At 38.4% G+C, this 26,684-nt stretch overlaps 2 protein-coding genes across 6 annotated transcripts in view; both read right to left on the bottom strand.

The window, feature by feature from the left end:
* Window positions 1-13,268, bottom strand: part of CCDC138 (coiled-coil domain containing 138) — a 28,419-nt gene extending 15,151 nt beyond the window's left edge. Inside the window, exons 1-11 of one of the 3 annotated variants that reach the window (XM_025166314.2) lie at window positions 13,126-13,268; window positions 12,505-12,565; window positions 10,512-10,641; window positions 10,212-10,330; window positions 8,246-8,424; window positions 7,980-8,138; window positions 6,909-7,028; window positions 5,065-5,142; window positions 4,873-4,950; window positions 2,211-2,375; window positions 496-612 (exon numbers count right to left, since the gene is read on the bottom strand). In XM_025166314.2, coding sequence (XP_025022082.1) covers window positions 496-612; window positions 2,211-2,375; window positions 4,873-4,950; window positions 5,065-5,142; window positions 6,909-7,028; window positions 7,980-8,138; window positions 8,246-8,424; window positions 10,212-10,330; window positions 10,512-10,641; window positions 12,505-12,565; window positions 13,126-13,191 — 1,272 coding nt within the window. In that variant the 5' untranslated portion in view covers window positions 13,192-13,268. Of the gene's footprint in view, window positions 1-495; window positions 613-2,210; window positions 2,376-4,872; window positions 4,978-5,064; window positions 5,143-6,908; window positions 7,029-7,979; window positions 8,139-8,245; window positions 8,425-10,211; window positions 10,331-10,511; window positions 10,642-12,504; window positions 12,566-13,125 lie in introns of all 3 variants that reach the window. The other 2 variants (XM_025166313.2, XM_088136562.1) reach the window with 2 other exon arrangements.
* A 1,085-nt stretch (window positions 13,269-14,353) lies between these two features.
* Window positions 14,354-26,684, bottom strand: part of RGPD4 (RANBP2 like and GRIP domain containing 4) — a 36,221-nt gene continuing 23,890 nt past the window's right edge. For 2 of the 3 annotated variants that reach the window (XM_007427628.4, XM_088136563.1), the window contains 9 exons: window positions 22,488-22,652; window positions 20,486-20,572; window positions 19,209-19,411; window positions 18,257-18,521; window positions 17,830-17,928; window positions 17,556-17,701; window positions 16,158-16,431; window positions 15,720-16,054; window positions 14,354-14,937 (listed from right to left, as the gene is read on the bottom strand). In XM_007427628.4, coding sequence (XP_007427690.2) covers window positions 14,632-14,937; window positions 15,720-16,054; window positions 16,158-16,431; window positions 17,556-17,701; window positions 17,830-17,928; window positions 18,257-18,521; window positions 19,209-19,411; window positions 20,486-20,572; window positions 22,488-22,652 — 1,880 coding nt within the window. In that variant the 3' untranslated portion in view covers window positions 14,354-14,631. Of the gene's footprint in view, window positions 14,938-15,719; window positions 16,055-16,157; window positions 16,432-17,555; window positions 17,702-17,829; window positions 17,929-18,256; window positions 18,522-19,208; window positions 19,412-20,485; window positions 20,573-22,487; window positions 22,656-26,684 lie in introns of all 3 variants that reach the window. The other variant, XM_007427627.4, reaches the window with a different exon arrangement.

Genomic DNA, 26,684 nt, shown 5'->3' on the forward strand with positions numbered 1-26,684 from the left:
TAAACCATTTAATATGTTTTATACTCTGAGTTAGAGTTGAAGGTGTTACAGTCCAGACTGAAGGTAGATTTGCTTATGGAAATGCTCCAATTATTGCCTAGCACAAATCTGTAATGAAGATGCATTGTTCCATAATGATTAATTATAAGATTGATACAAATTTGCATCAAAGCAGAAAAACAAAAGGAGATCATGATGGCTTGAGGCAGGTAAAAAAATCATGTAAATTGTATAAAGAGAACCCTACAATTTTACAAAGCAAAGTATTCAGATCTAGAATTCTAAGGGTCTCTGCAAGATGGATTTACAAAAGAACTGTGTCGTACAAGAAAAGAAGTTGTGGAATATAACTGTATTAATATTAAAAATGATTTACCTAATATTAAATAATACTGAAGCATTTCATTTTTAGATTAAGCAATGCCATAAAACTTGAAAGCTTCAAAGAAACAATTGTATCAAAAAGCACATTTCCTGCAGGAAAGCAGAGTTTACCTGGGTACTTCCATCTAACTGCCTTACAGCCCAGTAGATGCACTTAACCACAGGGAAGTGCAGGTTAGGAGTCACAAAGGGCAACCACTGAAGTTGTTCCGCAACGAGAGGCAAAAGCTCCAAAATACAAACAGAAAATTGCAATTATTTTCCAAATTGGGGTCTTACAAATAGATTCTACTTGGAAGCTGGGTCTTATGTTTTTACTCTTACGTGAAAAATAAATGTTGAGATAATAAAAAATTAAAATCCTCAAACGTTAAAGACTAATCTGTGCTGAGAAAACATCTCTCAAACTGTGAACTAGAGGAACACAACGTGCTAAGATTTTTCTCACACTGATTTCTCCCCTTATTTTTTCCTTGCAAACCTTCCAAATCCAGGCTGGAGTTCCAGCCTGCCCAACCCCTTTCTGGCTGATCCAGGTGCTAGGATTGTGATCGGATGTGATTAGCAATAAAAATGTGGATATGTCTCTATAACTTTTAATGCTAAAAACTTTAATTTTATTCAAGCAATAATGAATCCTCCCCCCCCAAAAAAGGGTTGATTCTGTCTTTTTCTGTGAAGATCCCAGTTTAAATTATCTCAATCCTTTTACAGATTAATTTAATCCTTAACAGTCTACTTTTGCTACCAGAGTCTAACTCAGTGGTTTGCCATTGCCTTCAGCCCTGGGATATGGCTTATGGTCACCCATCCAAGTATTAACCTGGTCTCTCCTGCTTATATTCCCGAGATCAGCCAAGATCAGCAAGATGGCACCACTTATTAGGGCCACAAACAGCTATACAGGGTAACATTCTAGGGACACAAATGGCATATCAACTTCTGGCTATTTTGCATAATAAGTACCATTTGGATCTGGATTTGTTTATGATGGCTGGGATGAAGGAAGGCTGCTGACGTAGCAACACCATTATGGAATGAGGATACTCTCCATTAGGGGAACCTTTACATACTCTGTGAAAATCCTGTACTAGGAACACAAGCTGGAGCACAGCGTTAATGGAAGCCTGTTAATAAAATCCCTACTGCAGCTAGGATCTTGAAACATAATTTTCTGAGAAATAATATGTTTGACATCATGCTGCCACTAATAATTTTTAAATATTTTCTGTCTGCAGCTTGGCTGAGAAACAAGTGTTTAAAAGATCTCTTTAACCCCCCCCCCCCCCCCACTAAACTCATTCTTCTGGCATTATCACAACTTTTCTATTACAGAGGAACATAGGAAGAAGCTGACTTGGGCCTATGTGGAATGGACAGGACAATCCCATGCATGCTGAATTAGAAGCAAGTCCCACTGTAACCAATTGGCTTACTTCCAAGTAAGCATGTTTAGGACTGCAGTTTTGTAATTGTATATATATTAAGTAACCATCAGCTCTAGTTTAAAAAATTCTTAAATGATGCAACATCAGAAACAGTTTATCTGAGCTGGCCTGGAACCAAGCCAAATCACAATGAGCAAGATACGCTAATTACATATCATGAAAGACACCTGTGGTTATATCAGAAGTTGCACCCAGTAAACATGGATCCCTTGTTGTAGATAACAGGCTGTCTAATGATATTAAAATGAAGAAGGGCCTGGGATCTATAACATCAAATTATTCTATTTAGCCAGCAGAGCACTTACACATACAAGTACTGAACATACAGATGATACCAACATAACCTTTTTATAAAATAAGTTGGAAAAAATCCTCTACTTTGACACATTTCTCCTGTGTGTAGTTTCTGTTGGAAGCAAGTGTGCCTGTCAGCTTGTGAATGTTTCCTTTCTCTTCCTCAACAATCAGTTTGCAGAGGTGCTGCTCCGAGATCCAGTCCATTAATACCGTCAACAGGTCATAGATATGTGAATTAAGTGGTAACTGCAAAAAAATAAATATCAGAAGGGAGATTTGAAAAAAAATCACTACAAGATGATATTGACAGGATGTGCCAACTTGTATGTTTGGCAGTGCAACACACACCTGGTTGCATGAGCTGCCCCAAAAGTGCATGGAAATCTGCCTGTGACTAGTGCTGGAGGGAAAGGAATTTTTTTCCCAACTTGACGTGCATGGATAATACATCCTACGAAACTGAAAATGGAACTACAGCTGGCTCTTCTGTGGGGAGCCCCTACAGGCAACTGGGACCAGAATTTCCGTTTTTAAGCAATGTGGTCATTAAGTGCAATGATGTGGCCACATCGCTTAGCAACAGCAATCCTGACAGTCCTGATTGCCATTGTAACTCCAGGAGCACATGGGTCATTAAGTGGGAAGAGGCAGGAGTCCCAGGCAAGCAGGTCAGCAGCTGAGAGCTGCAGGGGGGTGGGCAGGTGCCGTGGCAGGTGCTGCAGGCAGGGGCTAGTGAGTGTTGGTGGGGGTGGGTGGGTAGGTGCTGGGGAGCGTGGGAGTGCATGGGGGCCATGGGTGGGTGGGCGGGTGCTGTGGTAGACACTAAAGAGTGCGGGCGGGCCGGCAAGCAGCAGGAGTGACTTGCAACCTCTTGCCGGCTTCCCCATTGACTTTGCTTGTGGGAAGCCAGAAGGGAACACCAAAAATCATGATCACGTGACCGTGGCTTGCTGCAACATTGTAATTGCGAGCTGGGTGCTGAGCGCCCAGATCGTGGGGATGCTGTGATCATGGGGATGCTGTAGGTTTCCGTAAGTTTGAACAGTCGCTGAACGAATGGTCATAACTCAAGGACTACCTGTAATTCAGTGAGGATTTTTTCTTATTTCTTGTTCCTTTTCAGAAACATGCTCTTTTGTTTTTATTCTAGCCACCCTCAATAACTTACATGCATTCATACACACTTACCAACAATACTTACATGCATATACTGTGCACCTATGCATACAGACATATATATTCATCAGCATACATACATAAATCTCCATCATGCTACTGCCTCAGGAGATAAGTAATGTTATACAAAGCACAGAAAAGGAATAATAAATAGTAAGCCAAAGTGATTAAAGTATGAGATAAAAAAGGAGCAATGGCTGAATCTGGATTACACCAAGACCATTCACTGTGCTGCATCTTGCAAATCATCCTTATTTCCTGCATATCCATACCCCGTATCATGTAATTGTCTTTTGTTCTTTAAATTTCTCACCTCTCTTTTTTTGAGGATCTCATCAATGCCATCCAACCACGACTTTCTCAGTTTTCTTTCATTTATCTGTTCTGCAACTTGATCTTTGTTCGCTCTCTCTATATGACTGAGGCTCCTGATCATACTCATTTCACGCTGGTTGCTCACTTCTGTATTGAATCCATATTCATTCATCAGCCATTCATTCTTAACCCTACCTTTTCTTGTTTTACTATACAAATTTCTTAAATAACCCATTCTTGTTGCACTCAACTTACATTTATGTTTCTTCTGACATACCCAATCTTCCATATACCAAAGGGGAGAGAAGCACTTTCAACAAGCACTTATTTCTTGCCACAGACCACCTACTACCTACTACTGTTCTACCAGTATCCACATATCACATATTCTGCCACCCATTTGATTACACATTAATACACATTGATACACATTCTCCCAAAGAACATACATTCATCTACTTGCTCTAAGTTTTCACCACTTATGGGCAATCGTTCCCTCCATTCCCGTCTAGCACATTAACCTGGGTCTTAGATTATTTTTCATATTCATATTCTTCATTGCTTCATATAATTTGTCTAGCATTCCCTGAAAATCATTTGAGGTGTCAGACATCAACAGTTGTACGTACAAAAGTACACATATATTAACTGTCAAACAAGCATGCCTCTAGTATAACCGCAAGCACTCCTTGTGTGTTTAACCACCGCCATCTTTGTCTTACTCCCTACTCAATGCTGAACCATTTGTGAAGCATTCCATTTCTTCTCATGCATCAGCTTAATGTTGACTGGGACTTGGTTGCTGGAGGCAGAGGGATTATACATATAGCAACCAAGCTTCAACTCCATATTTGCACAAAGCATTCCATAATTTAAGCAGATTCTCTAAATCAATAAACATATGCAAAGATTTTAATTTCAGATTTCTTTAGCCCTTGATCTTTTCCACTTCTTTCTTCCTTGAACATATATGCACAGTTGTTACATAATGTAAGTTAATGACATAAGATAGCATTAGCTTATTAAAAAAAGAAAAGTTATTTGCCAAGAGTTGTTAAAATGATCGCTAGTAATTCTGAGAACTTACTGATTATCTCCAATAATCAGTGATCTCATATATTAAAAGGACAATCGTACATTTTATACGCATAGCTACCCTTTCCGCTTACAGCCCCTGACAAAATAATGCCTTTATGGCTTTAACATTCTGAGTTGGGGCCATTGGGTGTTTTATAGCATATGCCTTACTTACTTTATAAGCTTTTGATGGTGCTATCACTTTTTCTGACTTCACAGGTTTACTGTCTTGTAATGTGGCTTCTTTAGATCTCTGTATTAATAAAAATTCATGCTTTCTCTGAAATAGGTCAGAGACAAAATGTAAGATTTCTTGCAGTGGGATGGGTAGAGGGCAAGGATAACAAAAGCCAAGATTAAATGTTACCTGCAAATTTTCTAAACGAGCCTGTACTTTTCGAGACTGGACTTCCAGCTTCTTGTTTTGCTCAGTCACATCACTTAACTAGAAACAGGGAGAAAATGATGAACCCAACCTTATAATTGTTTCCATTATGTGAAAGTCTGCTTCCCAATAACTGAACTGTTAACCAAAGGACTGATTATGTATAGTTTGTTTTCCCTTCTGATATGAGGAAAAACTCATTTAAAGTTCTAACTCATCTAAAAACGGAAGACTCCATACAGGCGGTTAGTCCAGAGTCCAAAATGACCTAGGAACATCATCCATCGGTATGAAGATCAAAATCATGCTATCAAGAAATTCTGACTTCAATCCTAAATACATTCAAAGCATATTTATCTAATGGTATGTTTTACTGAAACTGTCAAGGTTTTTATTTTTCAGCATTGGTTAAAAACTATTTCACACATATTTTCACATTTCCAGCTTCATGTTGACAACATCAAATCAAATAAATCTTAATTAGAGTCATAGACCAGCATAAGGGAGTGGGGTGTGGCTAATAAAAAGAAACATGAAACAAACCTCATAGACATACTAAAGGAAGCAATAAGATCAAACTGTAATTTATACATCATAGTTACCTCACACTTTCTGGACACACACATGCACATACACAAATACCATGGCTATATAAACTTTACATCATGAATCCTAGTTCTGCTAACACAGAAGTCTTTCATTTGTCTTCCCCATAACATCTTTTTTAGTGCCTCCATATATTTATTTATTTATGAAAAGATAAAAGATAAAAATAGTCTGGCAGAAGGGGCATGTTGCGGACCCCACCAGTCAAGGAATTTCGACTGGTGGGGTCTAGGAAGAGGGCCTTTTCTGCCATGGCCCCTGCTCTGTGGAGCAACTTACCACCCGAGGTATGGTGTGCCCCCACTCTCATGGCCTTCAGGAAGAGTGTGAAATCTTGACCATGCCAGATGGCCTGGGGGCCTGATGGGAGCTTACACCATTGGAATTGGCTCATGGGGTAACTGATTCTACCCCCGTCATCTTGAATGTTTTAGTCTTTTTATGTATATGGTCTTCTGATATAGTTTGCCTTTTTAACTAAATTAATGTGGATATTTATATTTTTAACTGTTTTTGAGGTTTGATTTTAATTGTGAGCCTCCCAGAGTCACCCTCTGGGGGAGATGGGTGACATATACATTTAATAAATAAATAAATAAAGTGTGTGTAAATAATAATAATTGCGTGTGTGTGTGTATATGACATTAAAGGTATAAAAATATAAAAAGTGAAAATCTAAAAGAAGTTGTAAAGAGCTAAAATATAGAAGGTATAAAAGATATACATTGTATAAACTAAAATATATGAGACACAGAAGGTATAAAAAGTGAAAGAAAGATGAGGTGGGAACATTAGAAGAGCATACGGGAGCATTAAAAGTTAGCATGTGAAAGGCTATATTTGTTAGGTGACAGAGCACCCCAATAGCAAACTTGGGCACTTATGTCTACTGCTAAAACATATGAAACTGTAACAGATAATTTGAAAACTTTAATTTTCAAATAGAAGAACTTAAATCATTAAAAGACTATTAAGCTACACTAATTCAAATGCTAATTTTTTTTAAAAAAAACCCTATTATGCATTAGGGTATATTAACATGAATTTTCCTGGCCACTATATTTCTTAAACAGCATCATTTGTAGATACTTGTCACTGTCATCATCGTCGTCATCATCATCACCATCACCATGGTATTAATACTTCATTTTAAAAACAATAACCTTCTGTTTATTGCATTTATAACACCAGATTAATGAGTCAGTTAAAACTGTTATTGCCTGTTTTCTCAAGGTGTCATTCAGCTCCTTTAATGTTTCAAATGATGTCTTCAGCCTTTTGTTCTCCTTTGTTTTTTCTTTCAAGGTATCGGACAACTCCTGTATTTCAGCTGCATGTTGCTGCAAACAAAACTAAGAACTTTTAAAACAGGATTAACCATGGTTTTCAAAAAGCACTGTAAATCAAAGACTGTCTCTGCACATAAGGCAGACATGATATAAATGCAATATATAAGGAAATAAATAATTGTACCACCCAGCACTTTTTCAAATAAAAATCCAATATTCTCGAGATCAAATAAGAAAAAGATAAACATTCTAAAGGAAGATGAAACTTAATCTTCCTTGAGTAACCCTTCTGTCAACATTTTGAAATATAGTCCTTTCTAATACAGGGCAGAAAAACTGGCTAATAGACCATGGAAAGAAAGGAAAAAAGAAATAAAACAAAACAAACCTCATAGACATACTAAAGGAAGCAATAAGATCAAACTGTAATGTATACATCATAGTTACCTCACACTTTCTGGACACACACATGCACACACACAAATACCATGGCTATATAAACTTTACATCATGAATCCTAGTTTTGCTAACACAGAAGTCTTTCATTTGTCTTCCCCATAACATCTTTTTTAGTGCCTCCGTATATTTATTTATTTATATTTATTTATTAAATCTGTCCCCCACCCATCTCCCCCCAATGGGGGATTCTGGGCGGCTCACAACACGTTAAAACAATAAATAAATATACAATTAAAACCTTTATATGTCCTTTGATTACCCAAATGTTTGTTTTTCAGTCCACTTCCACTACTGATGCCCTCTGTTTAGTGTCTTCTGTAATTACCCAAGAAAAGGATTATTTCTCTCTAGAGTGGAGAACTGATACAGTCCAGTGGGGCCTGATTCCCCAGCTGCACTGCATTCCCAGCTACATGGGCAATGTGGATGTCCTGAGGGAAGACAAATCCGTAAGTTCACAACTTCTGTCTGATGTTATAAATACAGCCTGTATTTTAGTTAGAATAATTTTCTCAAACTTAAGAATCCTGTAAGTAGGAATACCTCCTTCATAATCTGAAATTTTGTGTGAACTTCCTCTTCAACGCCTCTTATCTTGGTCAAAGCAACTTCATGCCTACAAAGCTGGACTTCCCGTTCAGCTACGAAGTGTTCTCGCTTTTCAAGTTTCAAAGCATACTCTTGCTGACTTAATTTCTCTTGCTGCACCATAAAAGACAAAAGAACCAAAAACAAAATACAGCAACATCTGCTGACATTGAAAAAAACAAGAAAAGATACTGATATCTGAACCATTATTATTATTTTACCTGTAGCTTCTGATGGATGATAGATAATTCATGATAAATTTGATTAAACTGAGGTGTTACCAGGCTTTCCCCATTCAGCTCTTGGGTTTCAGAAATGCTCACGCTCTCTCTTACTGCATCACCTTCACTATTATAATCACAGTATGTGGCCACTGTTAAAGTGGATGGCAGAGTAGTATCTAATAGATGAAAATGGAAGCAGCATGATCAGCATGTTATTCCTCTATTTTACAAAAGCCATTACAAAGGGATTTTTCCAATATGGAAAGATTGTATGCTGGCTGTGTGACTAACCATTTTTCCAGCTGATGACATAGTAAGATAGGGTTGTGTCTGTCAATTAGTTCACATTATAAGTCATCATCAACCCGCTCTGTAAACAGGGAAGTCTAATGTTTGGAGACAGTTCAACTGAATTGCACAGTATAATTAAATTATTTAGCAGTGAATATGCGTGAACCAAAATGTTGTCCGATTATTTATTCTATAGATTCTCCCTTTTGGCAAAACTTCCCATGAGGTACCTTAAAATAGAAAATTATCCATAGGATACAAATTAAAACAGTTAACAATAGCAAGACAATGTAAACAGATCACAATTGAATCAATGAACACGCCAGATTTCACCAGGGAGAGAAAATCCTGTAGGTACTGAAATTTACATTCAATTCTTTTTCCCCTCATCCCAAAGCAACTGTGGCCTTTGTGGATCTCTTTCACATCTTAATCAGACTTTTTGATACATGTGCATCTGACTAACTTAGCATTCCTTAGGAGTGTCAAACCTTCTCTCCAGTTATGTGGGTGCCAAATATTAACAACAACAATCACAGCAATCTCTCCCCTGAGATCTCATGTTGTCACCTGAAATCTCTCAAGATTTCTGTGTTCTGATGTTTGGTGAAGTTGTGAAATTTTAGTGCAATTTTTAACTGCATGCAAATGTCATGCAATGAAATTGTGCATGATTTAGTATGCCCATGATAGTTACATTGCCAATACCTTTTACAGCTGTTATATCCTGTTATTTGGAATACAACACATCCTAGCCACAACTTTGAAAAGTACTCAGGATTACCGTACTGTTGAAGGCTTTCACAGGCGGAATACGATGGCTGGTGTGGGTCTTCCGGGCTGTGTGGCCGTGGTCTTGAAGTCTTGTTTCCTAACGTTTCGCCAGCATCTGCGACCGGCATCTTCAGAGGGCAGGAGCACAGACAGGAGCAGTTCTGTCTGTGCCCAGGATGATGTGCTCCTGCCCTCTGAAGATGCCGGTCAAACGCAGGAAACAAAACTTCCAGAACACGGCCACGCAGCCCGGAAGACCCACACCAGCTACTCAGGATTACTGTTAAAGAAATACACAAGAATCAAACCTTGAAAATATCCAGAGTGATCTCTAGTTGCTCTTATGGTTCCCTCAGAATGGAGAAAAAAGATTTATTTTTCTCCATTCTGAGAAGAATGAGTAAAGTTAAAAGTCCTGGGCATGACCAACTAAAGTAACTTGTAATGACTGTTTTGTTTTAGACAGGTAGATAAAATGAGCTACGTAACTAATACCACAAATCGGTGTTTTGTTATTCAGCAAAACACAGATTTAGTGAAGAAACTTGCCAATTCAGGACATGAGATACTCCACCCCTTGTCTGGAACTAGGGACAAATATTTCCTCCTCAATGACATGGCAACAATTTGTCATAACTAAATCCTGGAAACCTCAATATGGTAAAAAAAAAAAAAAAAAGGTGTCTCCATAAGTGAAATGCAAATATGAATTAAGAGAGGGCACAAGGGAGGGGCTTAGAATGCAATAACCATCTTGCATAGGATGACCCCAATGCTGTAGTTAAGAGGCTAGAAAAAATGTAGCAGCAGATCAAGCTAATTATAAATTCTGCATAATTTCAGATATGAAAATGTTATTTTGCTCAAGTTGTGTTAGAAACAATAAGCATTTGATTACCTGTTTCTGAGCATATGCCTTCACTTTGGATTTCACTACTTCCAAGTAAATCACCAATCAGTTCTGGCTGTATATGAAGCTGGTCTGAACTATATAGGGAATCCAAGTCATCATCTGGCCTAACAAACATAATTATTGTGGTAAACTATGCACAATATAAGACAATGCTAGAATCACCAGAATGTTTTAGGATAATAAAAGACAGTACTTCACAGGAAATTACTGAACTGAATTATTAAATGACCTTCTAGGTTATGTATTATAAAAGGATATGTTTCAAGGATTAAAGAGGTTTCTTACCAAGCCAAGTTTTTCAAAGTTTTTGAGGAGTCCAAAAATGTTCTGTTATGCTTTCTTCTATAGTACAGAAGTTTTGATTGTGAGGAATTTATCAGTATAGATGCAACTGTATCATCAAGTGAGCTGTTTCCTATGAGGAAACTTTACTTTACTGAATTATAGTTAGAGACCATCATGCATTAGTTACAGAAGAGTATCACTGAATTAATTATGGAATGTTTTGAACTGTATTACAGCAAACAAAGATAAAATGCCCAGCTATTAAATGAAGATGCACACCCCAAGTATGCATACTGCCAATTCTTTGATTTAAAGGGAATTTTCCACCCTTCCTTAATCTTCCAGAGTAGATCAGAGAGGCACAGTGTTGGGATGGAGAATCCATTTTACTAAAAATGCCACTCCATCCATGGGATATCTCTGTTGGTTAAAAGCCTGTTCCTTACCTCATTCTTTGCCCTGTAGCCAACTAAAATGTCTCCCCCCGCAACACATCATTCCAATTTCTTTGGAAGGTGAAACCCTTCCTAAATAAAGTAGTAAAATAAGGTTTGGAAAGATGTCTTTGTCTCATGGTGGCTAATTCTATCCTCTCCAAATTTGTGATGATGCTTGTGTATTTTCTAAAAAGCAGCTGATTGCTTTATACAATTGCTCAGTATCATTAAGCATTTTTGGGGGGCTGATCTTTGGCTGCAATAATAAAATTTGATTTACATACTTTCACTAAACAGAATCTGTTTTTATGAAATTGTGATATGCAAAGTCCTCTTGAACCTATCCTGTTTTCTTGGCAACACCATGGAAATGGTTGGCCATTGTCATATTTGATATCTGACATATTTATTTACTTCCCAATCTAGTCTTCAGCTCTGGAATTTCCTCATTGTTTCCCTTCCAAGTTCTAATCAGCCTGAGCTTAGCTTAGCTTTTTTGAGATCAACTAAGTTTGAGGAGGTGCTGCCACTTGGCATGACAAAACTGGTATAATACATCATTTTTAGGTCAGTACAAGTCCTACTGATTATTTGACTCTTCTGAAGTTTTCACATAGTATCAGTGTTATTAAAAAATGTCAGAATATTAGTTGTTACTACCTGATATTTTGCAATTTTAAGGTATGGAGGGGAGCAGCTAGTTTATACCTATATTTAAAAATATAAATGCTTGGTGTTGTGTAATTATTAAATGATCAATAAACCAGCCTTGGAGTCTAACTGTTATGAGCAATATATAGCCTGCAGAAATATGCTATATAGGATACCCACTTTCAAGCCCACATTTCAACACTGGTATCACTGATCAATGAGATTATTTCTGGTTGCTAAATTGGTGGTAACCCTATTGAACACTTTTAGAGGGCAGAGATCAAATATGCCATCACTCAGTTTTTTTTTACCTTTAGAGAAAATGTACCAGTAGGACTTAAAAATGACATCCTCTTTGTAAGACCATACAAAAACACTCTACAAAAACCAGTAATATTCTCTGGGCCAGATTCTATTTTTACATTAATATTTCATTATGTATCTGCACAGAGGGCAGCTATAGTATCATCTTGGTCAAGGCCCTGATCTAGAATCACTTCTCGTGACATCTCAATTACTCTATTCATACTCCGGCATGCGAACCCAAGACCTGTTTGTGTGTTTAAACTTGTACACAGTCTTCATTCATAAGTTCAGAGAACCAGTTTTCATAAATTTGGAATGAGAGAGCAGAATCATTGACCAAGAAGAATCTCAGGAAGGCATTGATAGTAGGAACTTAATCAGTTTATGATTCAGTATATTGGATGAAGTTAAGTAACTGGGTTAATTCAGTGGAATGTGCTCAGTAAATTGTCACTGTGTTGTGCAGACAAAGCTGCTATTAAGAAAGTACCATCCTTACCCATTGTTTTTGATGGAGAGACAGAAGTAAATTTTAATAAACTCTCTCTACTGTACCTATTTTTGTTAACAAATTAAACACGTCTTTTTAATCGTCTTACCTGTAGCTATCAGGGCCCTTCTACTTTTACTTTTGGCTTGTGTTACATCCAAAAAATAATCCTGAAAGAGGAAGTATATGCCAGAATTAGGAGCATCATCTACATGGTTGCTTCTTACATACACACAGATTTTTATTGTTCGTTTGCTCTCACTCTTATCGTTCGTTTGAACTCACTCTTAAGACTCTCCCACCAAAACCCTTTTCAAACAATGTTCCTAAATCGGACTGAGAACCAGTTAATAGGGCCACTGAGTGGGGGGAGATTTGATGCCCATCACTGACAGTCCAAGCCAGGGAATAAGGAGCACACACCCGCTAGGAAGGACCCTTCTCCGAGCAAAATCTGGATCTTGCTTTGAAGCTGACCTGTCTTATGCGATGCAAGAACCCACAACAAAACCGCGCGTCTCTGAACACCTGCACGTTACCTTCCCAACCCCAAGTGCAATGGCCACAGGCAAACCAAGCCCACCCTTGCATTTCAGGGCAGCGGCAAAACCGGCACTTCGGAATTAAATACGCAACGCCTCTACCAAACTCCACTCCGCGCCCGGAGCTCGTGGGGATGGAGCTACACGTATTCAGACTAGCTCCCGAGCCCCCCGCGCGCTGACCCCACCTCTCCACTCAGATAGCGCCTCCTCCAACGCTCAACCGAGCTGCTCAGCTCTGGGGAAGCCTCCATGGAAGAAAAACCAGGCAGGCAAGTCTCCCCGCCGGCCTCCCGCCTTTCACAACAACCGCCAAAGAGGCGGGCGGAGGTAGAAGGGAAGAGAGAGGCGGACGAACTAAAAGGCGCTTGCGCAAGGTGGCTCTGCTCCGCCCCCGCCATCCCGGGCCCCGCCTTGTTTCCAGGGCAACCGGGTACGCCGCGTGCTGATGGCGGGCGTTCTGTTAGCTGCCGCGCGACTCAAGGTGCGAACGCGGGACTCCGGAGAGCCGGGGGCGGCGGCTGCTCGAGGCTACTAGTAGTTCCGTTAGCCGCGCGGCGAGAACCCCAACTAGACGGGCTTTGTTTGCACGGCATCTTTATGTACGATCTATTTAGTTTTCAGGGTTGCAGGACACCAGGAACCGTAAACCGACTACAGGGGCTGGGTTTGCACAGCTTGCTTTGCAAAACTGCGATGGTGCAGAATTCTGAACCGCGATGCCGAACGGCCCTCGCGCTGGAAGATATTTAGGGAGCTTCACGTCCTTGTAAGGGCACGTCTTGTCAAATCTGATGAGTTAGAGCAGAACAAGCAACTTTGAATCTGGGGTGCAGGCCCAGGCTTTTCTCTAGAACCAAGAGACAGGCACCACAGCGTGCAAGTTGTTTGCCGTTATCTCCCGGGATTTCCCGCCCCCCCTACTTCCTACTGGCGCCGATCGCCCTTGTACTGCCTGGCACTATCCAAGTACCAATCAAGCCCAGCCCTGCTTAGCTTTCAAACTCAAAAAGTTCAGCCAGAAGTTGCCACCTGCAATTATAACTGATAAGAGAGAGAAACAGTGCCAGTAGTTCCCTTCAGTTTTAATACATTGTGCACCAGAGTTCTTAATGGCCCCATGTAAATGCTGTACAATGATGGCAGAACTAGTTTCCAAGCCGAGAATGCAAAACAATGCACCTACCACCTATAATTAAAGGCAGTAACCTTCAACCTTTACTTGAAGACATTAAAACACCAAAATAGTTTTAGGGCAACTCAGTATCACCACTTAAGCAATTAGCGACATTTTGTTTGCTATGGGAAAACATTCTCTAACACAAGGAAAATATGTAGAATAAAGTATTATACATTACTTCGTAATATTATTTGAATCATTCAATTAAGCCAAAAAGCATACACAAAGTAGAACACACAACTCCAGACACCTGGGATTTCATTTTAAATTATTTAATACAAAAATCAGGAGGAAACAAAAGTACACCTGAAGTTGACTAGTGTTTGAACATTTATTTCACAACATGCAAAGTCAATTGAAACACATTTTAAAAAGTACTCAGCTATGAGCTGTAACTTTACATTTATACATCAGAAGTGTTCATTTTTTAAACAAACAAAAAACCCTGAACATAATCTTGTCTAAATCTGCTGAAGATTTATATTTAATCTCTGAACATGTCAGCACAATCATTTTATATTTGCCCACAATCTGTAATCACAATTCTTTTTGACACTGTTCCTTTGGGAGAGCCAAAAGATTCTATTTTCTTCACAATATCCATCCCATCCTTTACAAACCCAAAAACAACATGTTTAAAGTCCAATTGTTCTGCCTTTTTGAGAGTAATAAAGAATTGAGAATTGTTGGTATCTCTGCCACGATTTGCCATTGACAATAGGCCAGGACCAGTGTGTTTTATTTCAAAGTTTTCATCTTCAAATGAATTTCCATAAATGGACTGTCCTCCTGTGCCATCATGTTTAGTGATGTCCCCTCCCTGGAATAGAAGAAATTGAGAAAGTTTAGTGAAATATGTAATAGAAGGAAACATCTCCAATACAACCCCAAACATGTTTACCAATAATAATGCATCCTTAAACAGGAAAGAAACCCCCACTTGTCAGTGGCAGTGGCAAATTATATAGGATCCAAATTGATAAAAAATATATATATTAAGGATATTCAGCCTATTCATATAGATGGTGGCATTCAAACATAACAATAAACTATGTTTTGCTTTTACATGAATGAGCCCAAAGGTTTAAGCTAACATATTCCATCTTCTAGACCTAAGATTCAATATTGCTCAAACACAATGGCAACAAAGCCCAAATGCTACTCTCATTTCCAGTTGTGTTTATTTTCAAATTGTTTCTTACTGGAAGACATAAGAAACACTTCAGGTGAGACGGACGGCAATATAGATTTGACAAATAAAATAAAATAAAATAAAATAAATAGTACCCAATAGGTAGAGGGTTACTCATGATTACTAATGCAGAAGAGAAGACTTGGAATAAATTCTGTGCCAGTCTTAAGAATTTCCCCTTCTGCTTTTTTCATATTTGATTCTATTTTCTATACTGGTAACTTTTTCTGTATTGCGTCTAAATTGGCTCTAATTCAGAAGGGTTCACATGTGGATTTGAAACAGTAACTCCACATTTTTTTTGAGTCACAATTTCCTGAGGAACTCAGACCATTATGCAGCAACACGTGGACTGCTGAAACTGAAAATTAAAGTCTTTTTGATCACACTTTGAATATATTTTCACTTACTTGACAGACAAAATCTGGAATTATTCTGTGAAATCTAGAGTTTCGGAATCCAAATCCTTTTTCTCCTGTGCACAGTGCCCTGAAGTTCTCAGCAGTTCGAGGAACAACATTGGAAAACAATTCTATCGTTACATGCCCTAGAGGTTCACCATCAACAGAAATTTCAAGATATACCACAGGGTTAGTTTCCTTTGATAATTCTGCTGCCAGGGATACATGTCCCTTCTGCTGTTCTGACAAACTCAGCTGACACTCTTCAAATCTCCTCTTGAAGGAATCAGCCAGCTCCTGGGTTTTAAATCTAACTGCAAGCTGTTCTATCTTAGCTTCACCATCTGAAATTGAAATTCAAATATTATACATAGCACAGTGTTATATTATGTTGTGTTATATTAGGAAAAAGGTGAAGCTATGGGACATCTTTACACAAATACTCACCAGCATAATCTGTTGCAGTCCAAACCATAGCATTGTTTGAAGAATTTAAGGGTTTTAAGTCTATTGTTTTTGTGATTATATGGTTTGCACAGACTTTGAGAACTTGATCCCTTCTCATTAAAATTCTGTAACATTTCTTTTGCGTGTGGAAGAGAATCTTTATTTCTCCAACACCACGTTCTTTCCACTGATTGACTTCTCTGTCCCATCTGTATAATTTTGCCCTCTCTTTGAAGATAATTTCTTCATCTTCTTCTCCAGATTTTACTTCAACCTGGCAGGAATAATTTATCATGTTGAATCTGGACACTACTACAGGAATGTTTAATTGGAAGGATAGAGTGATAAGGCCTGTGGGTTTATTAGTGGAGTCCTGAATGACAAGACTTTTTAGAAAACTGACAATTAAATGTTATCTACAAGTTTGTCTAATTAAGACAAAGTAGAAATACTTATGTGAGGAATTATATAGTTTATCATCATCACACATGACACAGAACTTAAGGGAGCTGACACTGCACATCAACTAAACTAACCCAAAGATTAAAATAGGAAGCAGATTAAACCACATTAACATATGAGAGACTCAGAGAATAAGCAAATAAAATTCCAACATTGCACTGAACAAAAGCAGTTTAAAAGATTGAGACATGACAGGTATCAATTTCCTTAGCCAAACAGGAATACCCTGAAAGGCTGCCTTAATTCCTTCAAAACATAGCCAGATTGAACCAGGAGATGGCACATTCCAGTTTGAATAATCTTTATAGATTAAAACCAACAATCAGAGTTATCCCCGCAAACATATATATAATGAAGCTAGTCTACATTATTTAAAAAATGACAATATAATTCAATGTATTGTCGAAGGCTTTCACGGCCGGCATACGATGGCTGGTGTGGGTCTTCCGGGCTGTGTGGCCGTGTTCTTGAAGTTTTGTTTCCTAACGTTTCGCCAGCACCTGTGACCGGCATCTTCAGAGTGCAGGAGCACAGACAGGAGCAGTTCTGGGCACAGAGAGAACTGCTCCTGTCTGTGCTCCTGCACTCTGAAGATGCCGGTCACAGGTGCTGGCGAAACGTTAGGAAACAAAACTTCAAGAACACGGCCACACAGCCCGGAAGACCCACACCAGCCAACAATATAATTCAAGTTAGTCTTTCAGAATTCTGGAGATTTTAGTCCCATCACATCAATAGGCTACTTTCTACAGTCCTATCACACAATAGGCTAATTGCCTAGTCTTCATATTTTAATCTTTTTGCTTATTTCATGCAAGATCAATACTGACTAGTGAAAACAAGTAGCTGACAAATAACTGGAGCAATACTGTGTGTGCATTATGCTAGGAAGCTGACAAAACAGATATATTCCTAGGTTCTGATTAGAAAACTTACCTCTGGGAGTGAGACTATTGGTTCAAAATGAATATCATCATTATGCACTACTTCTTCATCACTTCCATCATCATCATGATCCCCTTTCGTGGCTGTCTGCACTCCAAATACAGCTGCTCCTGTATTTGCCCACTTAAAGTTTTTGTCTGTATAGATGGGGAAATAAAGAGATTAAAGGTTTTATATGCAGTTCACTTTTCTTCTCAATTTTTTAAATAAAAGCTTCAACTAGTTTTCTCACATTGATGGTTGATAAACAACATGTATATCGTACCTTTAGAACCAAAAGCAAAATCCCCAGAATTGCTTGAAGCCAGATCAGCAAATGACAAACCCGATGTGTTACGAAGAGCAAAGGAAAAGAGGTTATTCTCTACAAGAAAGGAAAATGTACAATTTTATCATCCATTGTATACTAGAAGCTTTCTCGTTCATCCTCCATTGTGATAATGACCTACACCAAAGGGCAGATAGTGAGCAATACAAGTAGGATACTGCTGAAGCGTTAGGCATCCCGTTATGCATGCAAAAAATGCATGCTACTAACTGAACAAGCATATCATGCTTCTCGTTAAAGCTCTTCTACCTCCATGGAGGCCATTTTTTAACCAACTTGGAATTATCTGTGCAGTTAATAGTTTATTTTATTTTTGTCTAGCATAGGACATTTGACATTTTATATATCAAACAGATAAGTATACCTTCATTTGCAGAGGCTGTAGAACTAGAATCACTTTCCTTTTTAGTTGATAAGTCAACAGGTTTGTCATCTGTTCCTAAATTCTGAATAGCGTGTGTAGTTTCAGGAGTAGAATTGCCATCTGTTGTTAATGTATCCCATGTAGTATAAATAGGTTTGGTTGTAGAATCTGACTCCTCGGTAATGATGCAGGCCACACCTGGCTCTCCTTCCTTGCTGGAGCACACATCATCAGTTGAACTAGTTACTTCTTCTACCTGAGCTTCCTGAAAGATGAAACCACATTTGTTTTTATTGGTTTTGTTTTTGTTTTAAATGTAACATGCATTTGAAGGTTGTTTAGGTAAGATCATCAGATAGCACTTGAAGCACAGGCATGGTTCAGGTAATGCAAGTGTATAGAAAACCTACTATCTTGGCTTCATATTACATGCTTGCATTAGTAAAAAAGAATTCAAAGAGTTACACAAACCAGACTGTTATCCGTAAGTAAAGTGATTCCACAATGTTCCACAACTAGAATAAGCACTGAAAAATGTTGAGAACTATCTCATGCAAATGAACCTAGCCAGATGTGACAGAACAAAGCCAAGATCCTGAGGATTACTTCTACTGTGTTTTGAGCTTTTGCAAGTCACATCAAAAGAACTCTGGGTACATCTCTATGCCATTCGACTTAAAGTTAGTAAATGAGCAATTCTTGAGTTAACCAAAGCATATGGAAGACTCTATTTTATATTCAACATGCACAGGAAAAAAATGGCCCTGAGTACAGCACTATCAGTACACATATTTTTATACTAGTAAGACAGTTTTAGCAGCAGACCGAAGTATAAACAGCCCCTTGAATTGGAATCTGAGGGAGAATGGGAAATAGAGAAGGGACAGTAACACATCAAGACTATGAGAAAATCACTTTGCATGGATAGTACAGCCAATTCTTCTGTACTTACTTTTGTTTCTTGAGTTTTTCTAACTTCTGTCTGAAAGTCTTCTAAGTTGTCATTGTCTTCATCAGTGTCGCTGTTAATACCACAGAGAAAAGTTGGGGGAAGCTTTAGAGTTTCTGCTTTAGCTTTTTCCTCAGGAGTTGGTTTCTTTTCCCAAACAACAATACACTCATTCCTACTTTCCGGTTCAGTATGTTCTACAGCACCTGAGCAGATAATACATTATAATTTACAGAAAAGATCAGCAAAATAGGCCAATGAAATAAAGCTTCTAAATATGCTAAGTAAATTGGAGCAAACTCTTACACAGAGTCAAGCTAACATAGAGACAGAAACTTTGGAAACAATGTGAACACAGAAATCAAGATGAACTTGTTAGGGTACAAATTTTGTTTGTCTCATTTATGGCAACAATTAAGAGATATTTAAGAAACAATATAGATTCAGCCTAAGGTTGAGGTGTCAACATGTTCAGTTAGAAGAACTTATAATAGCCAAATAAAATTACCTGAAGGATAAATTCTGGAGGCCAGATGTTACAACTCATATGGATCTCAAAGTAAGTCTAATAAATTAGTAACAGTCATTTCCTTCTGTACTGATACACTCTGAACTATAAAGCTACTTTGACAACAGTAGCTTTAGAATTAACTTGTATGATGCCGAAGTGCAGTTGGTGAATAGCTCTTGCTGTGAGACTGTCCAAATCTGACGGGCCTTTTTCCCCATATACACTAGGTTCCAACACATTCAGAAGAAGAATGTAAAATAGCTTAAGCAGTATTTTTCTCATACTGCTTAAGACTACAACGAAAGTCAGAGATCTATAGACTTATAGATGTTACTGGCTTCCAATTCTTATCCACCCAGCAAGTCTGACCAATGCTCAGAAATTACTGGAATTGAAGTCCAACCACATGTGCAAGATGCACAGGAATAAGTAATATTCAAAATGTTTAGAATTCTAACCTTTTCAATTTGAAATCGTCCATTCAGAGTTCAAAACAGATGTTTCAAATTTGAAAAAACTTTCACATCCAAAAGAGTATGTTTTTGATCATTTTGTAATGGGGCGCTGTGAATTTGAAACATTTCACATAGGAACAGGAACCCAATTAAAGTTACAATAAATTTAAATTTCCCTTTTTCTTATACTTTCCAATTCTATTTCATTCTGAAAATCTGTGCTCTAGCAGGAAATCATCAGAAGAGTTCAAAATTCCTTCTCTGTTTTGTTCTTAGAAACTATAAAATAGTTAAATTAGATTAATATTATTTACTTGTATCCTTTATTTGTGTGTCCTCTTTAGGTTCATCTAAATACAATTTTCCATTAAGCCTTCTGACAGCTGTTTCATAGTCTTCATCTAAAATATGAAAACAAATAACCATAGAGTGATACAACATAAATGTTCAACTGAAGTTTACATGCATAATATCACCTTAAACAAAATCAGCAATAAATGCTAATATCTGTTTAACATAAAAATAGTATCACAGCAACAACAACAAAAGTCCAAGAACCTTGGAAAGGAGAACCCACATATAGTCTAGCACTCTCCCTAATCACTACCTGCCTTTTCCTCAGAGGCAGAAGTAGAAAAACAAGGTTTGACTGGCTTTAACAGTTCAACAAAAGTTATATACGCCTAAGTTCTTTACTTCCAAGGGACAAATCCTTGTCCTTGAACTTTCTGCAGGAAAGAATGCATGACCAGCATTCAAGAGTCTTTGAGAGACACGGAGAGATGCACAGGCACTTCTAATGCTCCTTTTCAGCTTGAGCTAGAAGAGAGGTGCACTAGTTTTCTCAACCTGTACAGGTAGTCCTTGCTTAATGACAATTGGGACTGGAATTTAGGTCACTAAGTGATGCAGTCATTAAGCAAATGATCACATGACCACTTTGCTTAGTGACCTCAATCCTGGCTGCCATTGTTAAGTGAGAATCGCAGGTCGTTAAGAGGACAGAGTCCCAGGTAAGAAGCACCAGAGTGCCTCAGGGGAGTGGGGGAGGCCCTGGGTGGCCCTGCGCAGGCCATGTGCAAGTTGGGAGGTGCTGCAGTGCAGCACAAAGCCCCAGCCGCCCCAGCAGTGCTTATGACTACAAAGGTGCTGCAACTCCCCCCATCCACCTATCTCCCCCCCATCTATGCCTTTTGGCCACCCTGCATAGTGGCATTTGGCGGAGGCAGCACCAGGGCTGGGGCTAAAGTAGAGGCCCAAGGCCTTCAGCAGTCTCAGCCAGCTGCTACCGACCCCAGGCCTCAACTTCAGCCCCAGCGCCGCTGCTGCCACTGAGAAATGCCACCTCAAGCCCCACATTGCTGGCCTTCACCACCTCGCACATTCCTCAAGCTATGCCTCTCATTCCTTCCCTAAAGCCATTGTGCCGCCATCCCATACCTTCTCCTTTGGGAAGGAACCGGGCAACAGGACAACAGCTTTAGGGAACGAACGAGAGGGGCAGCTTGGGGAACAGTGCGAGGTGGTGAAGGCCAGCAGTGTGGGGCTTTAGGTGGCATTTCTCGGTGGCAGCGGTGGTGCTCGGGCTGAAGTTGAGGCCTGGGGGTGGTGGCAGCTGGCTGCTGAAGGCCTTGGGCCTCTTCTTCGGCCCCAGTCCTGGTACTGTACAGGACAGCCAAAAGGGCATAGATAGTGGGGGGAGATGGGGGGGGAGTTGCAGTGCCTCATGTGGGGAGGCTGCCAAGCACCAAATTTTGATAACATGACCATGGGGGTGCTGCAACAGCCATATCTTCAGGCATGGGTTGTAAGTCCATTTTTCCAGCACCGCTGTGATTCTGAATGGTCGCTGAACGAATGGTCATTAAGTGAGGACTACCTGTTTATGTTCAGACTTGAAGCAAGCTTGTGCTCTTCCATCTTAAAACAAATCAATCTGCACTAGCACTCAGGAAGCGCAAAGCCACAATAAATTCCAACAATCTACAGATACTTGGGACCAGATTCACACTTCCTTATGCTCATCACACTTCCCAAAGCCTGGGACCCAGACCATCATGGCAAGTCAGATTATCAAATCCTGCTGCTTGATGTGGCACTTTAGAATTAGTTTTTTACCTCCCTTGAGAGAGGCAGATGAAAAATAAGGCAAGTATCATTTTCACCCTAAATCTTCAGATAACTTTCTTTTGGAGGGCAAATTGATGCAGAAAAGCATGGGAACAAATGAAACCTTGCAGAACTGGCTCAAGGCTTTATCCTTTCTTATTCTTGGATCCTGTGAAAGATAAATAATTTTCAAGAAATCTTCCTTACCATCTTCATCTTCACTCAGATACCCAGGTTTGTTCTTATAGCAGAAGAATGTTGGTGGTAATTTAAGAGATTCTGCAAGAGCTCTTTGCTCAGTAGTGGGTGTTAACTCATACACAATCAATACATCATCTGATGGGACTGTATTTGGTTCCTTCTTAATCTCAACTGCTAAAAAAAGTTAAAATTAATTGATTGAGCAAGTCAGAAATCAGAAATTACAATACCAGCACATTTACAAAGCAGGCAAAAGTACATAATTAATCTGAAGACAATATAATTTATGTCATTCAGCAAGAAGGAAAGCTTAGTTGATATGAGAAGGAATTTTTTGTTTTTTCCAGCCAAGAACATAGGACAAAATCATGCCATGCTTCTCATTACACAACTATTTCCAAACATATGTTATTTCCCATTCATTCCTTTAAAGAGAACAGAAATAGGAAAACAACCTCCTTACAAATGATGTTATACTGCAATTTCCAGCAGCCTCACCCTGCACTGCCAACAAGATACTGGAAGCTGCAAATCAGCAGCAATTTAGCTGCCCAGAGTCGCTTCATATGAGATGGGAGGCTATATAAATGTGATAAATAAATAAATAAAATCTTGAGTGATGCAGGCTGAAGCCTAAAGCCTAAAAGTAACTTTACATGGCTATGCACTTTGTTTCAGAAGATTCCTCTATGGAGTTAAATGAATTTTTTTTTTTTAATTTATATACCAAATTTGTCACCGCCCATCTCGTTGAAAAGCGACTTGAACAGAATCATTCAGATATTAAACTTGTAAAATAGTAAACTTACTATTCTGTTAATTTCTGTAGTAGTTTTGGCACTGGTTTTAAAATCTGAAGTATCTTTTAACAACTGTATACATCTTTAGACCGTTTATTTTAGACCTGGGTTTTTTTTCCCCTTCCCCTTTTCGCTGGAAGGTGTATTTTTTTCTCTGGGGGAACATACTGAGGGTGAGGGATAAGGGAGCTTTGGATCCAAAGCTTCCCATGATGTTCTTCTCTTCTCTTCTCTCTTCTGAGGACCTAGCATACTGATCTACTTTGGTCTTAAACTCTGCATCTTTCCTCCCCTCTGGAAAACAGGTCTGAACTTTTAATTTTGTGAATGTGCCACACTTCATTTGGCTACTTGGAATCCAATTTATTTTAATGAAATTGAATTTGTAATCAATTTGTTCTGAGAGGAACTCTCCTCTTATGGATTCTGTATGCTGCTGCTGTTCTTTGATAGCGTATTAACTTTTTCTTTTTTATTGCAATGCGTAAGCCACTCAGAATCTTGTTTGGATTAGAGCAATATACAAGTTACAATAAATAACAAACTTCCTATGAGAGAAGGCTTTATAGTAGAGTTTATTCTGAATTTTTAAATTAATTTTAGGTATCAATATTTTAAATGCCAACTCTCAGGGCCAGGACTAATTAGGGACAAGACTTGTCCAAAGATTAAATATTCCACTGATTTTAAAAAGGGAGGGGTTTAAGCGTTTGCCAATGAACTGTATTAATGGAATCACAACCCAAAAAATAGTCTATGTAATTCAGGAATTAGGGATTGTCAGCACTACAAGGCAGACCAGACCACAAAATAGACTCCTCAGAAGACAAAAAACTACTTTTATTTAGAGTGGCTATAATCCTGCATGTCTGATTGTGCTTCCTCTTCTCCTGCTTTTACATTCATGTGAAGGGGGGGGGGGGGTCTGCCTGAGACGTTTTCATAATCCTCCCCCATTGTTTGGCCTTAAGCAATATTTCCCTTGTGGCTTTGGGTCTTCCTTCTCTTCGCCAAGGTCATCTTCTTTACTCTCTACAGGAATGCAGCATGCATGATACCCCTAATATGTGTCCCTACCCTGCCAAAAGTAAGAATTGCCAGTATCTTCCCTTATCTCTGTATCCTGAAAAGGTTAGGATTTGCTGATAATGATAATAATATATACCACTGCCATCAATATTTAAGTAGCTATATATGCTGGTCTTTGACTATATTAAAGATCTGATTAAGTAGCTATAAATAAGAAATCAACTATTCTGTTCATTTCAACCAGCATTATGTTGGCTTTGTCTATTCAGGACAAATGTATAAATATTGGTTTAATTGTTCTAATTATATAATTCTGGAAAAGAATCAGAATAAAGAAATGTGAAAGCCTCCAAATTCGAAAACTTCTGCTGGTACAATGTCAATTCAGCATTGTAACATAGGCAATCAACTCTAACCTATGGTACTGCTGACAAATTTGCATGTATGTTACTAAAAAAACATAGGAAGCTGTGTCAATAAGTCCTCTGACAATACATTTCAATCAAACTCACATTACTTCCTTGTCCTGCTTAAGAATCACTCTTTTTTATAATAAACCTGGGTGGTGATAGTTGGGGGGGGATGTTATTTAAACTTCAAAACGTAGTCAACTAACCCCAAACCTGAGAATTAATTTTTTTTAAAGATTTTTTTAATCAATTATTGTTTTCATAAATAACTCAAGGTGGTGAACATACCTAATACTCCTTCTTCCTCCTCTTTTCCCCACAACAACAACCCTGTGATATGAGTTGGGCTAAGAGAGAGTGACTGTTCTCCTTTCTAGCCTGGTGGCTTAACCACTAGACCAAGCTACCCTAAACTATCCCAGTTGTGTGTGATATGCAAGCAAGATTGACTGGATTAATTAACTCCAAAGCAGAACTGCACTGAAAAAAATCTGTCTCCTACTTTTTTTCCTTCTTGTGTGCACCCCCCCAAGGGTGGAAAGAAGGTGGTTAAAAGAGGCAGAAACCATCAGTGGGTAGAGAGTGAGTTTGGTTTAGTGATCAAAGGCAACAGACTAGAAACCAAGACTATGAGTTCTAGTCCCCCTTAGGCATGAAACCAGCTAGATGACTTTGAGCAGTCACTCTCTCTTACCCCCAGGAAGAAGGCAATGGCAAACTACTTCCAAAAATGTTGCCAAGAAAAATCAGGGACTTATCCATGCAGTCACCAAGAGTCAAGGATGATTCAAAGGTACCAAAAACAACAACAACCACGAAGTATTAAGCACTGCTTCTAGTGCAAAGCTTATTTGGATTGCAAAATATCTTTGAATGGCCAATGCTATAAATGTATTGTGACACTTAAAATGTGACCAAAACACTACTGTAACAATTCCAAAGTGAAATCAGATGGGAAGGCAGACAGTAAGATATTTTAAGTTCGAGAAGAAGAAATCTCTTTTAAAATTTAATTTAATTGGTAGGTCTGAGCAGAAAAGATCCAAGTATAGTGCAATAGTATTAAATAGTTGACCAATTAAAAGAAGAAGAATGACAGGTTCTTTTAATCACAAAGATATATTAATGGTAAATAGTTTAGAAACCTTTTCAAATTTCTTCCACTCAGATACACATGAATCATAGTTATCTATTTAGTCAGAATTCCAGTGAAACCACTGAATTGTAGTTCAAATGATCCTTCCCCAAATAAACTATATGCTAGCTGCTAGACATTTAAATTTCCAACATATCTTAGACTGCATAATTCCAACATTGTGTAATCAAAATACATCCATGCCTGCTTACTGTATCAGTGTGTATGTTTCCACTAAAAATGCTAGCCAAATCCTGAATGGGTGATAGGACTGAATGTTCCAGAATTCTAACAGAAATGTAGAATTAAGGGTTCTAAAATGCATTTTTTGTGCAAAATGAATGCTTTAGGAAAAAAAACGGAATTAGGTTCAAGTTTAATAAAATCTAAGTCTGTGAGTTTTTGCTTTTTAATAATCCTACTTATTAAGCTGAAAAATGAATCAAGACATGTGGCAACAGCATAACTATTTTTAAATACAAATGCCATTCACTTCTGTTTCCACTAGGCTATGTTCTTAAGGGTACTCATTTTAGAGTAATTTATTTCTGTATAAGCCTGCCAAAAAATCGTACTACTATAGATGTCAGATCTGACAACAGAATATGTACAATTCTTTGTGTAAGTTGCTTCTATAACTGCTCATATATTAAGATCACATGAAGTGCTAGAGTGTGAACCATACAGGTTGCTTCTTGCATTACTTTCCCTCTACTTACTTCATATATGAAATTAATTTGGAAACTGCAAATATCAATATGTCATTCACTTTTCAAAGTGAAAATCAGGATTGCAATGTTTGGTTCATTAATTGATTAGATTAACAAAA

This window comes from Python bivittatus, unplaced genomic scaffold, assembly GCF_059951505.1.
Source record: "Python bivittatus isolate LINGU-HERP-01145 unplaced genomic scaffold, Pbiv_v1 ctg000060_np1212, whole genome shotgun sequence".
Taxonomy (NCBI): domain Eukaryota; kingdom Metazoa; phylum Chordata; class Lepidosauria; order Squamata; family Pythonidae; genus Python; species Python bivittatus.